The sequence below is a fragment of the Hetaerina americana genome, unplaced genomic scaffold (genome assembly GCF_022747635.1).
Source record: "Hetaerina americana unplaced genomic scaffold, ioHetAmer1.1.p SCAF_33, whole genome shotgun sequence".
Classification (NCBI taxonomy): domain Eukaryota; kingdom Metazoa; phylum Arthropoda; class Insecta; order Odonata; family Calopterygidae; genus Hetaerina; species Hetaerina americana.
In genome coordinates this window covers 1,451,576-1,467,172 of record NW_027286908.1, presented here as the reverse complement: position 1 = coordinate 1,467,172, position 15,597 = coordinate 1,451,576, and the positions used below count along the sequence as shown (strand labels likewise).

The 15,597-nt window shown below is 37.7% G+C and overlaps 2 protein-coding genes across 2 annotated transcripts; one reads left to right on the top strand and one right to left on the bottom strand.

The window, feature by feature from the left end:
- Window positions 1–2,360: 2,360 nt before the first annotated feature.
- atms (RNA polymerase II-associated factor 1-like protein antimeros) lies at window positions 2,361–11,321 on the bottom strand. Its single transcript, XM_071589180.1, has 9 exons — window positions 11,113–11,321; window positions 10,907–10,999; window positions 10,641–10,841; window positions 10,419–10,554; window positions 10,163–10,306; window positions 7,102–7,205; window positions 4,995–5,237; window positions 2,440–2,672; window positions 2,361–2,395 (listed from the first exon to the last, which is right to left on the bottom strand). The coding sequence occupies exons 1-9, from the start codon at window positions 11,172–11,174 to the stop codon at window positions 2,361–2,363; spliced, it is 1,251 nt and encodes a 416-aa protein (XP_071445281.1). The 5' UTR covers window positions 11,175–11,321.
- A 980-nt stretch (window positions 11,322–12,301) lies between these two features.
- LOC139691362 (uncharacterized) lies at window positions 12,302–14,583 on the top strand. Its single transcript, XM_071589146.1, has 2 exons — window positions 12,302–12,477; window positions 12,575–14,583. The coding sequence occupies exons 1-2, from the start codon at window positions 12,450–12,452 to the stop codon at window positions 12,868–12,870; spliced, it is 324 nt and encodes a 107-aa protein (XP_071445247.1). The 5' UTR covers window positions 12,302–12,449; the 3' UTR covers window positions 12,871–14,583.
- The last annotated feature ends 1,014 nt before the right edge of the window (window positions 14,584–15,597 follow it).

Below are 15,597 nucleotides of genomic sequence, written 5' to 3'. Positions count from 1 at the left end.
TTTGCCCCCTCTGTAAATCCAAACAAGAAAGAGCTGCATGAACTTAAATTTGCAATGATATCCATCTTCACATAAAATATATCAATGGTGCTAAAATGATTGGTAGAGAAGGACTAAAATAAAGACCTAACTACTTGAGAATGGAAGGATTTATTGTAAATTGGAACATATTTTCTCATCGAACTAATAAAGCTATCAACCCAGGTGCTTCAAGAAAATATACTCGGGGTATGGCGACATTAATTAAGGGAGCATTCCTGAAAATCAAGGCACAAATCAGACCAACATGACAAAATGAAGCACTTTTGATGGTGAAAAGGAATTTTTAAATAGATTTTCAGGAATAAGGCTATACGATTCTCCCCAGTAATCAATTTCAGTCAATAATCACATTATCAAACATTTGCACATAATAAAAATTCTATAGCATCCCACATATAACAATAATTGCTATCCTACCAGAAAGGGTAGGTTTTGGATGGACAAAGACTATATGATAGTACAGCGATCCAGACTTAACTCTGATTGTTTGCATGGATTTTCTCTTCTCACTTCCTGGCTGTGCATTCACCTTTCTGTAAAGTGCACCAATTTTACCCTTCCTTTCTAAAATTTCATTAACTCACGCTACAACATCCATCACCCATCTTTTGCCTTCATATGTAGTTTCCCACCTCAGTTTATTATCCAATTCTTGGTACTTCCTTCTTTCTAACTATATATTACATTCTATCATTTCTTCTAACATATATATTCCTAATTGTCCCGTCAATAATCCATCCTCATCCTTTTCCATTAAGTTTTTCCACAGTATTGTTGGCAGATTTTGATATTACATTTTTGATATGTTCTCATTTTTCTTTTTTTGTGCCTAGCTTCCATCCCAGCACCCATGATCTTCTCTATGACCTATAGATACTCCTTTCTTATTGTCCTGGTTACTGCTTTGACATTTCATTTCCTCAATTATTACTCCTGTGTTTTCCTCTTGAATCAAATGCTACACTTATTAGTACTAAATTATGATTTGAATCTGCTCCTGGGAAACTTTGTGAATTGATCATGCTGTATCTAAATCCATACCTTACCATAAAATAGTCCAACAGATCTTTCTAAAACCCCCAACATTTTCTATGTACAAGTTTACATATGCCTACTGGGATGTTTACATCAAATGCTAGTTACAATTAAGCCCTGTCTCCTGCAGAACTCCATTGATTTCTCCCCTCAGTCATTTCTTGTTCCTAGTCCCTTACCTCACAGCTCACTCATCCTTCACCTACCACTGCATTCCATTTCCCCATCACTAACGAATATTTCATTCCAGGAACACCCACAATTATTTGATCTAACTTGATCACATACCCTGTCGACTTCTTCCTCCCAATGATTGCTTGGTGGCATGTAGATCTGAACAATGACCAAGTTCCTTGGTTTTGCTTTTACTTTTACTATTCCATCACTCAATTGCTCTATGTTTACTGTTTCTTCCCATCTTTATAATCAATATTATTGCCACCTCATGATGGCTCTCTTCTCCTTTGCTGTATATTACCCCACAACTATCATTCCAATAATCCCTGCAATCCCTCCTTAACACCTCACAAAGCCCTAAAACATCTATATTTCCTCTTTCCATTTCTCGCTTTATATTCTCTTAAGTTCCCTGCCCTCAACATCATCCTAATATTTCAAGTTGCTATTCTAATCGATTTGGTTCCCTTATGCATCTTCTGTGCTCCTGGCATTGATTTTGTTTTGCGTAGATTGCATTGAAGGAAGCCTTGCCTCTCCTGCAGTGGGCTGCATTTTGTAGTTTCCATGACTGACATAACTTTTATAGCACCAAAAGAATTGCAATATAAAGAGTAATGCCTAAGGTATTGTTATTGACCCATAATTTACAAGTGAATTTGGTCATTGATAGCAAGGCTTACATATTGTACCCAAGGTGAATGGTAAATTTTACAAGTGCCCTATTATAATATTCATGAATATGCTTACATTCTTTCTGGCTCAATTGTTTTCTTATTCGAGAATTTTTCTGCTTTAGTCAACACTTTGGTGACAACTATTAAACGTCATTGGAGCAAATTCCTTATCATCCACAGAATTCCCCTTTTTTTGCTTGATTATGCTGGGAGAGACAGCACTGTCAGAGCACCATAAAACCCAAAAAATTGCCATCAACTTGAAGGCTAGATGAATGGTTGAGAGTAGAGCTCAATTTGTGTTCTAAACCCTTTGGTGGGACAAAATTCACTTATCCAGAGCCAACTCAAGTTTTTGTATTCCTCAAATCAAGGCAATAGCCACTACGGGCCTTAAAAGTCACATTTTCAATTCATAGTTTTTCAATGTTAACTGAAGTCATCTTCTGCAGCAACTGACCATCCTGACACAATGAAAATTAGAGAACATGAGGGTGCTCTCTCTCACCTCCATCTCCCTCCCGTGCTGACTCCTCGGCTGCCCCTCCACCCTCACCCCCCTCTTCTTCCTCCTCCTCCTCTTCCTCCTCCTCTTCTTCCTCCTCTCCTGGAGGCTCCAGCTGCTTCTCCCTGTACCTCTGCATGCGATACTCCTGGGCCGTCAATGGCCGGTGGCGGACAATCAGTCTGGTGTTATTTGGAGGCTGTCCGGCCTTCTGACGTCTCTTGCTCAGACGCACCCTGCCGCATTCCGGGAAAGGGGCAAGAGGCAGATTTTGATGAAAAACAATCAGGAGAAATATGGCTTGGTATTCACACTCCCTATTTAGTCATTATTATGAACAAATATTATGTTAGGCAATGTTAGGGTCAATTAATTGAATGGTGGGGACATAGAGAGGTCTTTAACGTCAACTTATGCATTCATCCAACATTTGAAATCAGATGCAGACATATTTAAGTGATGGAAAAAATATAATATAGAGGAAGTCTATTTATTAAAAACAGTTTGGAACAAACAAAGGATATCATGCAACTGATGGAGAATTTAGGATGGGAGCTACTCGATGACCATTATCATAACAAAATATATTACGCAGGACCATCAAGTAGATAAATAAAAATTATGTAAATTTGATGCTGACTTCAAGGTAATAATGATTCTAAACCCACAATAGTTCAATATTATAGGGAAGGTCACCATGAGATATTTCAAGGGAAAATCAATACAAAATTTCCTTCTCACACTCCATTTCTAAATCTCAAAATTAAAGAATATTAGACAAAACTATTTTAAGCACTCAACATGGCTATTAAATGATCACCCCTTGCTATGCACCCAAATAACAACTGGCAGAGTGTTGTGCAGCATTGGGATTTTCAGAAAAAGAGTACAACGCAATGGGATTCATCTCCAAAATATTTGGGAGGGCCACGATATTAATCATGAACTGTTTTTAATGCAAAAGATTAACCATTGGGAACTTAATGTGCCTACAATTTTGTATTTTTGCACATGAAAATAATCTCCACATCTTGCCTTCCTTACTCCACAAAGTTCCATTTCAAACCCTTCATCGTCCACCCTCCTACTGGTAACCCTGAGTAGTATAAGGTCAAGTAGAACTGACTTTTATCTCACCTATGTCATCCACAGACCAAAAATGAATGGTAGTAACAAAATTGAATATTAGCACCCAGAGATTTTCTGAAATTTTGCTCACTCATATTTCAGCATCAGCATCAATGCTTTTGGCTAATATCTATTTCTGTATTAGTTACATTTGAATAATTTCTAACAGATTTATTAAATCCCATTTCTCTCGCAAAAGGTATGAACATACAATTGAAAGGTGTGCACTGCAATGGGTAACTTGAATTATGCAAAAAGGTTCATTGGAAAATTCACCAATGCATTCTTAATAAAAAAATCAGATTCGTTTGTGCAACTCAAGAATCTGAAAATATTTAAATAGGCATTACTTTTTTACAGCTCAGCTTCACCTTTTGATACAGGGAGGTCAGAGAAGTTAAGCCATAAAATTTCCTCACTTTTCCAGGGGCATCAAAAAATTCCTTGACCCCAAAAACCATCATGAATTACGCACAAAAACTAGGTTTAACTTGGTTATATAATGAAGGATTTTTAGATGAAGCTGTTTTTCCCTGACAATGACGAACCTTGCTTGAAGGTTATTCCAGTTTTCCCGTTCAAGGCTTTGGCAGAATAATATAGAAACCTGGAATAAGAATCTCCGAGAAAAGTAAATTATAACCCAAGATAATCTACATCTTATTCTCAAAGCTGCCATGAGGGCATGCGGTTGGGAGTGTTGTATTACTAGCATTTGAACACTGGGTGATTAATGGCATTCAGGATGTTCTAACTGCTATACATAATGCTTCCCACTGTTCTGGCCTGTGCAAGGGAAAAACAACCACCGATATCAATTAGATTGGCAGCCAGTCTCCCTGTGGTCTCACCTACCAATTAAATGCCATGCAAAAATTAATCCATCTCTGTACCAGCAATAAACACCACTGATTTGTGTTTATCTAAAAGATTAAGCTAAACATGCAATCTCTGTGCTTTCAGGGTCTCCCAACCTAACGAGGCAATCCAATAATAATGTGATGTATTCATACAGACTCCACATGAAACTGGCCCTTCCTTTTTAGTTTAAGAAATGGAGGACATGAAGTTTTAACTAAAGTAAAAAAATGTCAAAACAAAGGTTGAAGAAAATAAATTTGGGATCTTTATGAAGTTAAATTACATGAAGTACTTTGACCAAATAAAAATATAATTATTTTTACCTGTACTATTTTTACAAGCAGCATGTGCATATTCTTTCCTAAGAGTCATCAATTTTGTTAAACTTCATTACTTTCCTGGATTTCCCTATCACTGACCACCCACCACTAAGCAGTACTAATCTGCAACAAAAAATATGCTTCCTTTTCATTGCCCCCAATATTTGCACTCTGACCCATTTGTGGGATATCCAACCCTGCTCCACCAAGTGACAGCAATGTACATCTATGGCCATGGTTGGGACATACCTGGTCTCCAGCTCATTGTAATATGCGCCATCGGGGTGCACCACCAGAAAGTAGTTCTCTTCGTATCCCTTAGAGGCCTTGCTCTTGACGTTCCAGTTGTACTCCCTCGCCATCTTGTACTCATACTCCTCCCCATCCACGTACTCCTCACCCGCCTCAGCATCTCGACGCCGCTTGACCAACGTATCTTCCGTCGGCAGGAAGTAGGCCACAAACTGCTCCCCACTCTCATCCACCACACCCCTTTGAATGACAAAAACACATCAGCCACTTCAGCACTACTGATTTCGTCGTGCAGACAGCAACTTCAAACAAACATGGGCACACTGGATGAAATTTCGGGGGTTTCGCTCTGCAGAATCAGAGGGGAGAGAACCATCTCCAATTTCCACTGAATCCTACTTGATAAGTTCATCTATTTCATATGTACATGTGCCATTTCATGATTTTTTGGTTTTATTATACAATCCAATTCAAACATACATACAAATGGAGTTTACACTTCTATTGTACAGAGACATGCATTATAAGAGCATCAGAGAACATAAGATTATAAGCTATGATGCAGTAGTAGTTATCAGGGGAGGTGGCAGACAGCTCAGGCCATTTGTGCAATTAGGGATGGGTGAGTGATTTTGATAGGACTAGGATGTTCAGGGAATGGAGAGAAACCTGGAACTGGCATTAGCCTACTCCTAATGAAAGATGCCAATGGGTCCACAATTTAATGTTCCACCAAACAGATGGCATACGCACTTGAGGTGCTTTCATCAAAGCACCCCAAGTAAGGATATGGATAGCACTGAAAAATCTCGCCACCACCAGGATTTGAACCTGGAACCCATGGAGTGGGAAACCAGTACAATAGAAGCTATAGAAACATGATGATACAGAAAAAAAATTGAAAATGAAATGGATAGATACATTGGCATATAAACAATAATGTATTTCACTTAGTGAGTAAAGAGAGAAACCTCTTGAAGACATTTACAGAGAGAGGGAAAATAATTACACACATCCTGAGATGATCATTTGCACAAGAAAATAACTGAAGGAAATATGGATGAAAGTAAGACTATATGGGAAAACCTAGGGTGAATTGAAAGAAGTCGGTGATGAAGATGTTAAAGCACGGAAATACAAAAGATATTATCTTCAAACAAGTCTACCACGCAGGCCTCCTACCTGTATTTTGTAAGATAGTTAAAAGACCCACCACAAACCAATCCTCCAGACTGGTAACCTTTCATGATTGATAAATCAATCTAACTTTATCTCAAGATTTATCAGTGTTTAACACTTGACACAAGAACCATTATGGTTGTCAAACCTTTAATTGAGAGCAAGAATGAAAACTTATATCGTTCAAAGATAATGAGCATTGAATACTAACTTCAATTTAAACGTCTCAGCTGAGTGAGCAGACTTGAAAATTTATCTTATACTGAATTGCGATGGTCCACAGTCAGAAGGTGCATTATGCAAATGGTTTTTAATTATTGTAATATGTAATCAACACAGTAAACAATGTTTTCCAAGAACATAATGCACACTTCTACCAGCCTTCTCCGTCACACCATCATTTGTATGAATGGCCAACATTACTGTTAATACTCTTTGTAAACTCCATTCTTTGGAAGAAATAAATTCAGGTATATTAAGAGATATCAAATTTAATATCAAGGATATAAGGCATCATGTGCAGCTGCAACCGTATGCATCAATCAATTTATCACCACAAAGTTTCCAAAGGAATGATTAAATGAAACTCGACCATTATATTCACAATTTATTATCCCTAAACCATGGCTTAACAGGTAACATGATGATTCTACACCTCAGAGAAATCATGGTCGTGAGGGATAAAAATGTTGAATTGTGGAACAACAGAGTTAATATGACCATTCTTTGCAATATGGAGAAATTCAAAAGTTAGTATGGATACCATATCCTAAGCCTGGAACCATGCTTGGGAGTCAGAAAATTTTATTAAAAAATTGACAGCCATCCTATGCCATCAAAAGTTACTCATAAACCAGGAGATGAAATTAATCTAGGGATAACTTCTAAATTGGAGGGGGGAAAGGAAGATTGACCCTTGGCCTACCTGATCATCGCCTGGGACATCTCTTCCATTTGTGCAGGGACAGGTCTCCCGACAGGGGCTGGGTCGGAGTCGAAAATAACCTGGGCGCAAGGGTACTTCCAAACCTGTTGGAGAAACAGCAGGCACACACATTAACTGAGAAAAGGGGAATTTTCTATCTACCATGAAATTAAAGGCAACCAACTATAGTCGCAGTAAGGATATGGGACGAATCAAAGACATGGACAGGTGCTGTAAGTAATACTATTATATAAAATATATTTTCCGAGCATACATCTATTTCCTTTATTTCCATACTTATGAAATATTATTTACTGATTAATTATTATTATAAGTGTACCATCATTTAAGGTAGGTTTAGGATTGACCCACACTACACATTGTAACAAGAATACATTTACTTGGCTCTCCAAACAAAACACAACCTGACATTCAACAATATATTAAGTAATTCCTCAATTTCACATACTTCCTCCATTCATTCCGCCCAACGTTTCTATCCTATTCCTTCCTCTTCCTTGTTTGCCCAATGTTCACCCTCTATCACAGTCTTGAATATCCCATTGCCAATCAGAATGCTTTGCATCCATTTTCCCTGTCTCCTTAGGATTTCCCCAAAAATCCCCTCTCCTCCCTCCCTATGCCCAGCACTTCTCATTTTCTTTCCTTTCTGTCCACTTCACCTTCTCCATTCTTCTCCATACCCAAATTTCAAAAGCCTCCAATCTATGCCTATTATCCTGCTTCAATGACCATGTTTTGATGCCATACAAAACGATTCTCCAATTCAGTTTTGACAAGCTGGTTCTGGACATCCTTACTCAATGTTCCTTTCATGAATTCCCTCCTCGTGATAACTTCTTTATTTTTATCTTAAGTAACGACAACTCATTTTCATTCAAAGCACTTCTGAGATAAATACACTGTTCTACCAGCTTTAATTTATGAATATTTTAATATTTAACTAGGTTTTTCTCTATCTTGAAAAACTCATATTCTTTGTTTTGCTTTAATTTATTCTCATACTATACCTATCACAACGATATTCCAATGTACTCGAGCAAGTTTGCAACCCCTTGGCTGACTGATAAACTAAAGCTTGATCACAAGCAAACCTAACTGATTTTATGGATTCCCTGCCGACTTTCAATCCTATCTCCAGTTATCCCCATGCCTCCGTAACAATTTCCTTGACATAAATGTGGTCTGTGCAATAAATGCACGAACTGGAGCAATCTGGCGGCCATGACATGGACTATAGCCCCACTTACTAGCAGTGCTAGTTGCCTGAGACCCAATGAGCCGTCTGTGCTTGACAGATTGCCCAGCTGTGCATATGGTGACAGTTATGTCAGTTTCTATTGTCCTTGTTTTTACTGTTTGTTGATGTTGGAAATTGATGAAATTACGGGGGCAACAAATCAACATACAGTTTTTTTGGTGAAGTGTGGTAAAATATATCAAGAAATTACTGAAATGTTGACAGCTGTTTACGGTGATAATGCTCTGAAGAAAACATCCATTTTCAAGTGGATTAAGCATTTAAAAGATGACCGACAAAACACCACGGATGATGCAAGGCTGGGATGACCTTCAACCACCTGTGTTGATGACAACATTGATAGTGTGTGGTTCTTGTCCTTACCGAACGTCGAAAAACTGTCCGAATGATAGCTGATGACCTGAATTTAGGAAAATCAACCGTGCACACTATTTTAACCAAACATGATGGATGGATCCTTCACTATGACAATGCACCAGCACATTCAGCATCGATTGTTTGCCGGTTTCTGGCAAAAAATTCAATCACCATCCTTGATCATCCTCCTTATTCACCAGATCTCGCCCCGTGTGACTTTTCCCTATTCCCAAAATGCAAAAATGCGATGAGGGGACATCACTGGGAAGATCTGGACAATAAAGCAAGAAACAACGAGAAAACTAAAAAGCTTAACTGCCGAGGACTTTCAAGGGTGCTTTAAACTGTGGGAAAGACGATGGAATAAGTGCATAGCAACGAATGGAGAGTACTTCGAAGCGGACAAAATTGATGTAGCCTAAATTTTGCAAAATAAAATTTTTATGGCCTCAGTTTGCGTATTTATTGGACAGAGTAGTACATTGAAAAGCTCAGGTGATAAAGGGATAACAGGAAAGGAGATCCCAGCCAATTAATATAGTAAGGATGTAGGGTTTTTCCACAAAATAAAACTTTATGTACATCACGTTTTTGACTCTCAGAGCCATCTTCAGGTACAAGACCTATTATTGTCAAGTCTTATACCCAAGGATGGCTCTGCAAGTCAAAATGCGTGTTGCACAATAATGTTTTATTTTGTGGAAAAGTGCTCCATCCTTAAAAGTGTACATCTGTTAATTTGTACGTCTGTTGTAAGCTGCTCATAACCAGCAGGGAAGAGAGACATATTGGATTATAAATTGCTGTCACTGTAAATGTTTCAAAAGATTTTGTAATTGACAATGTTATCGTGGGCAGAAATTTGTTTTGTAAATGGAAATGAAGGGAAATGTTCAACGTGGATACATAGCCTGATGGTAAAAAACATTTCAGGGTAAAGGTGACATCTCCGATACCATTAAGCATGGCACTATCCACTACCCCTTACTGTATTCAAATCGCAATAGTATTTCAATTTTCTATGCTATTTGGATTGTTAAGTTGGCATATTATGAGCTTATAAAGGGAGGAGATGCAGCGCACTTTTGTTCAGAAGTAGTATTCGTCGACCACACTACTTACAAGGAAAGGCTCTCAGAAAATAATAAGTTGTTCTCTACTCACTCCATCTCTTTCAATGCACAGCCATACACTCAAGCAAGCACCTACTTGGTGCAGGCACCAATACCTGCCTGCACCAAGAACAAGGGCCGTGAACAAAATAACGTTCAAAAGTCTATGCTGCGGGCTGGATGTAAAGGCACCAATACTTGTAATGAAGGAAGGGGCCAGTCCTTTCAAACACATTAAGACCGACTTCCAACAACTGTTTGCGTTTAATGATCAGCAAGTGAAAATTATGAGGTACTAAAATATACTGACCTTGAAGTCCGGATAAATCGGTAGCACATCCACTGGGACAACATTTGGTTTACTATAATGCTTTTCTATAGGCTTCTGGGTGTCCGCGAAAGTCTTTTCAATTGCTTTAATTTGACTCTCTCTGTCCATATACAATGTTTCAACCTAAGAGACATCGGATTCAGGTGTTTTAGTACAAGAAACTGGGGAAAAAATTAACAAGTATTTGACGCAAAATGGTGTACAGCCTACAAAAGTACACAAAAAGAGACGGTACCTTGAGATTTTTCTTGATGCTGTATCCAACCTTTGCCTCGACCTTGTCCATAGTTTGGGGCTGAAAGCGCGTTTGTTCTGTGGATATGTACTCGGTACGACGCAGCCAAGACACGCTAAGTGCATGATGACGTGATCTAAAAACAAGGGACAAGATGTATTTACTCTTTCCAAATATTGAACTCCCTACCCATTCCAGTGTCCTTAAAAAACTCAATAATACCTTTTAGAATTTTGCGGGGTCAAAATATCTTCTTCTAATAATTTTTCATCCGCTGGATCGAGGACTGCACCAAACGCAGCATGGTCACTACTGGAGTATGCGTCCCGATTAATAAGGTCTATTGTTACTCCTAAATCATGCTCCGTTAAGACTTCATACTTATAATGGCGTTCCAAGGATGTTGGATTATACTGTATAAAACTGAAAAAATTAAGGTTAAGGGGTGAAAACTAGTGGTGATCAGAAATTCAATTAATATTACTTACCGGTTAGACGCGAATGGGTATGCAATAAATTTTGGATCGAAAGGTATATCAGGAAGTGTGTTGCAGTATTTAACTCGGCATACTAATTCTGACCTGAAGTTTAAAGACCATAAAGAGAAAGACCATGTTAATGGGAATAACCATAACAAACAGAGGAGTTAGTTACCGTGTATTCGAACTCATCTGTACAACAACGAAATAATTACTTTCTTTCCCCGCTGCGAATTGGCCGGTTGTCTCTTTCATTCGTTTGTATTGTAGGAGGCATCCTCACAAGAGACAGATACTCAATCGCAAATAAAACTCATTAGAATAACAGGCACTACGTTCAACTGATCTGTCAACTTGGACCACTTACGAAAAGTTGGCATTTGTTTTCTGGTTTAGTTCTCTTTTTGTTTTCATACGGTCCAAGACTTACCAGATAAGACTGCTTCAGAGCAGAGATTTGCCAGAAGGGACGAGCACGCGAAATAGTTGTACTGGCGGGTGCTTGGCGGCGTTAGTAGTTTAAAGCGAGACTAGCAGTGAATGAACTTCATCTTTGTGCTTGAACTTAAAAAAAAATAAAGGTCCGTAAAGAGGACATTCAACCTGGAAACTTTCCATCGCATTCTAAAAAATTATTGCACAAATGAATGATTAAACTGTGGTTAGGATCTACCTAAAGTCGTACAGGGAGACCACAGTGTTTGTCTCATTTACATTAATTTCAAATTGCATCTTAATAGAAAGCTTGGGTTAGTTTAGGCTGAGTATGAACTTTGAAATTAAGTTTTTGAGTGTTTTTTCTACATAAATACCTTTTGTTAGGCGCCCTTATCTATTTGGTATGTGAAATTGTTTATATATTGGGAATAAGAAAATTAGTAAGTTCTGTTGATGAATGGCTACAAAAAGCGAATTACTACTGGGTAAATATATGTCAGATTGACGAAAGGAATTACAGAAATGCTATAACCACAGAGAAAATACTAAAATATTTGCAACACCAACCGAAAATAATATAAAATATAAGGGTGATAATTTTTACTGTTTCACTTTAGAAATTCACCTTGACACTGCCCAGAGTGCAGTTGGACTGAGAAAAACCAATGCATTTTTTCAGCGCTTAAAAAATGGAAGGTTGAAATTAGTTTTTATTTTTTAAATTCTAAAGCATCATAATTTTGCATGGGTCACTGGCAATAAGAAACAACCAATGACTTTTTTAATAAGAGACCCGGACGTCACCCTTTTCCACCACACTTTACTGCTGCGCCACTGTTGTAATTACTCGCCACGGGTACACATTATATGCCACAGGGAGTCCAGGGCATGTTTCCCGATGAAGATGAAACATTTGAATGATGGAATATGTAACTCGCGGGAGCATGCGCGCTAGTTTCGATCGATATCGTTGTTTCGAAAAGGTCAGAACGAATTATCCCAATACCTGAAAATTCTCTCCTTAAGCTCCTCATCGCTGAGAAGAATAAGTGAAGTGCAATTAGGATAAAGTTTTTCCAATTAGATAATATCGCCACCAAACAAGATATACACAATGCAAAACAAAACTGCCGCGGACATCAGTAAGTTGCATAATTACATTATTTACATATACATATACTTATATTCATGCATCCTTTGGTGAATGCATATTATGAGACTATTTTTAAATTGTATTAGATTACACTGCGGAGCTCACCGAGTCCGTGGAAGAACTCAGAGACCGCTTGGAGGCAATGAAACGGTTGATGGCAGAGCAAGGGCGAAGCGGCAGCGGTGGTGGTGGTTCCGGCAGCGGTTTTGATTCTTCATCAAGTTCATCTGGAAAATCATCAGACTCAATTATTGATGGCAGTTTCTTAAGCGTGGTTTTTGCGGTAGTTCTAACTATGATTTTAAGCGTTAGCATTTATGCTTTTCAAAATCTATATTACGCCATTTTGAAGAAATTTCCATCCAAACATACTGAGCTTTGAAATACTCGTTTTACTTAATATAACTCATTATTTCATGAATGTAGGGTTATTTTAAAAAGAAAAATATTCACTCAGTGAGATGTTATATTTTCATTTGCAGTCGTAGGGAAAAAGTTAAGTATTTGTTCTATTTATGTTGAATTGCCTACCTGTAAAATTCAAGTAACATGAAGTTAATAAACTGTATAGCAGAGCCGGTGTTCAAATCGAGACAGATATAATCCGGAAACTTTAAAATGGGAGGATTGCAAATTACAGATTCAGGACCTGCACAATTCTTACTAACGCCGTAAGATTGTAACGATTTTACCAATAACACTGAAGCTTGAATTTTATTTCCATATCGTGATATGGTGTGCCTAAATCTTTCTAAAACTAAAAAAAAATATGGTTTACATTTTCCATCGTTCAGACATATTTTACCTTTAAATGAAAATATCAATTAATCATTGCTTGCATTATATGTGATTTCTGAAGAGTGTTTTACTAAACTAACTGATTAGTCGCTAACCTTTGATGTTACTTATTTAGCTCATCGATATTGGCATTTCTAAGATGAAGACTTTTAACAGCTAGACAAGCAAAAGTAAGTTGATGTGTGTGCGTGCGTGTGTGTGATTAGCGGCAATAAGATGATAAACATGATCAGATGCGTGCGGATGGGTCTGGTTTATGAGGAGGTGATGAAAGTAAATTAAACGAATAGGATAAGCGAAATAAGGAATCAAGTCAAGTAGACAGCGTATTAAGAAAATGAAACAAGAGCTTGGTTGCTTAGGTGATTATAGGAAGCGGTTGCCCCCGCTCATCAGGTAACCGAAGCCGTACTCGAACATTTTGCAACACCGGGAAATTTTTCATTTCGGTGCCTCTAGAGTCCTGTGCTATTCGCTCGGCACGATCCGTCACCTTGTGTGCGAGAGACACACCTTACTATTGTTCTACTGCTGTGGAAGTGAGGGGGGATACACCTGTTTCGATTTCCCAATTAGAAAATGATTTGCAATAAATGCGATTCTCTCTTATCGCATCGAAATGGTGATCGAGTGATTTGTGGTACCAATCGAGAATGGGAACCGTAAAAAATCTTTTGGATCTCTTTAAATATTCTATTTTTTAACATATTTATTGCATGACGTGGGTTGAATTACTGTCGTTGCCAAAATAAAGTTTCTTTTGATACCCATTGCTCAATCTTTGCTCTAAGTAGAAATGTTTTTTTTTCTTAAAGTGTTTTCTGCTCAGGTCATTGAGTTCAACAGCTTCTGTACTTATTCTGACGATGTTCTAGTATTAAATGAAATATGTGGTGATACTACAAACAATAATTTTATATAACGAAGGAAGCAGCTGTAACATGTCTTTGGTAAATGTCAGAGTTTATGTTGAATGTTTCAAATCCTATACCCTTTTAAATCCAACAACTGTGGTTTTAAAGTAGGAAAGGGAAATTATTAATTTCCTATTTCACCTTCTATACTGTTGCAAGTGATTGAATGTCCTCCATTACTCGTAAACTTGTTGCTTATTACGTAAGTAGCCTAGTGCTCTTTGTGATGATTTGATCATGCTGAGGCATTATCTTTGTTTTACTTAGACATTAACAATAGTGATTAATATTTAAAAGTTCAGAGCATTCATGTTGTCTTCCAAACCCATTGTAAAATTGTGATTATGAAATGGCATTTAAAAATAAATATTGCGTTAAGATAATATTTGAACTAATTAAAAAATAACCTTTTACCCATTGGACTTATTCGCTGATAATGAGTTTGGCGCATTGCCAGACTCATTATCAGCGAATCCAGGAAACCTGTTGCAAATCATCAGTCTAGGGGCTGCTAGAGATAATATGATAAACATTTTCCGAAAATATAACTTAGTTTAATTTAATATGCTGTAGATGCAGTGTTACGAGAGATTTGAGAGAATAAAACAGGGAGGGTGGTTGAAAAATGGATGGTAGATGAGTTAACTGGAACGATAAGTAAGGAGTATCAGTTGGTAGCAAAGAAAACAATGAGTGAGGAGAGGGATACGGGCACAGTTGACGAAAAATGAATATATCAATCGGAAAATTATGGAAAGCAACAACGACGCTTTTGGAACAGTAAATATAGTATGAAAAGGACAATAAAACCTGGAATAACAGAAGAGATGATGAGGAAAATAGACGCGGGAAGGAAATAATGAAATATAAACACAGAATTAGGTAGAAGAAAATGCAAAGAGATAAACAATAAACTGAGGTGGGAAATTAATAGGGCAAAGAATTGTGTTGGAAGACAAGTTGCAGTGCGAGACTTTGGACAGTTCACAAATAAAGGGTGATATCGGTGCGCTATAGAGGAAGGTAAACTCAGTGCCGGGAAGAAAGAACGGAAAAACTGTAATAACAATCAAAGAAAAATCAGTAAAAATATTAGTTGCACCAAAGGTAAGCAAGAAGAAATATATAGATACAAAGACATTAGACCACAAAGTTTAAACAAAGAAAGAGAATGTGACATACCGGTATATTAGGATAGTTTCCCCAGGCTTAATCGATGACGGGATAGAAGGGGAATTGAATCAGATAAGGGTGTAGAGGTAGATAACATTCCCGACGAACCACTAGTGTGTGTGGCAGGGGGTGAATACACACCGGACCAATTTTGTTATGTAGAGATTTTATATTTTTACCCCTACCGCGGTCGGACAATATTATTCTGATCCCATATCGTTTGT

Bases quoted from the DNA above. Each gene is read 5' to 3' on its own strand.
- atms (XM_071589180.1), bottom strand. From the start codon at position 11,174: ATGCCTCCTACAATACAAACGAATGAAAGAGACAACCGGCCAATTCGC. The intron at 10,307-10,418 runs GTACCGTCTCTT...GATGTCTCTTAG, and splicing joins GCATCAAGAAAAATCTCAAG to GTTGAAACATTGTATATGGA. The intron at 5,238-7,101 runs GTAGGCCAAGGG...TGTCATTCAAAG, and splicing joins ATGTCCCAGGCGATGATCAG to GGGTGTGGTGGATGAGAGTG.
- LOC139691362 (XM_071589146.1), top strand. From the start codon at position 12,450: ATGCAAAACAAAACTGCCGCGGACATCA. The intron at 12,478-12,574 runs GTAAGTTGCATA...AAATTGTATTAG, and splicing joins CAAAACTGCCGCGGACATCA to ATTACACTGCGGAGCTCACC.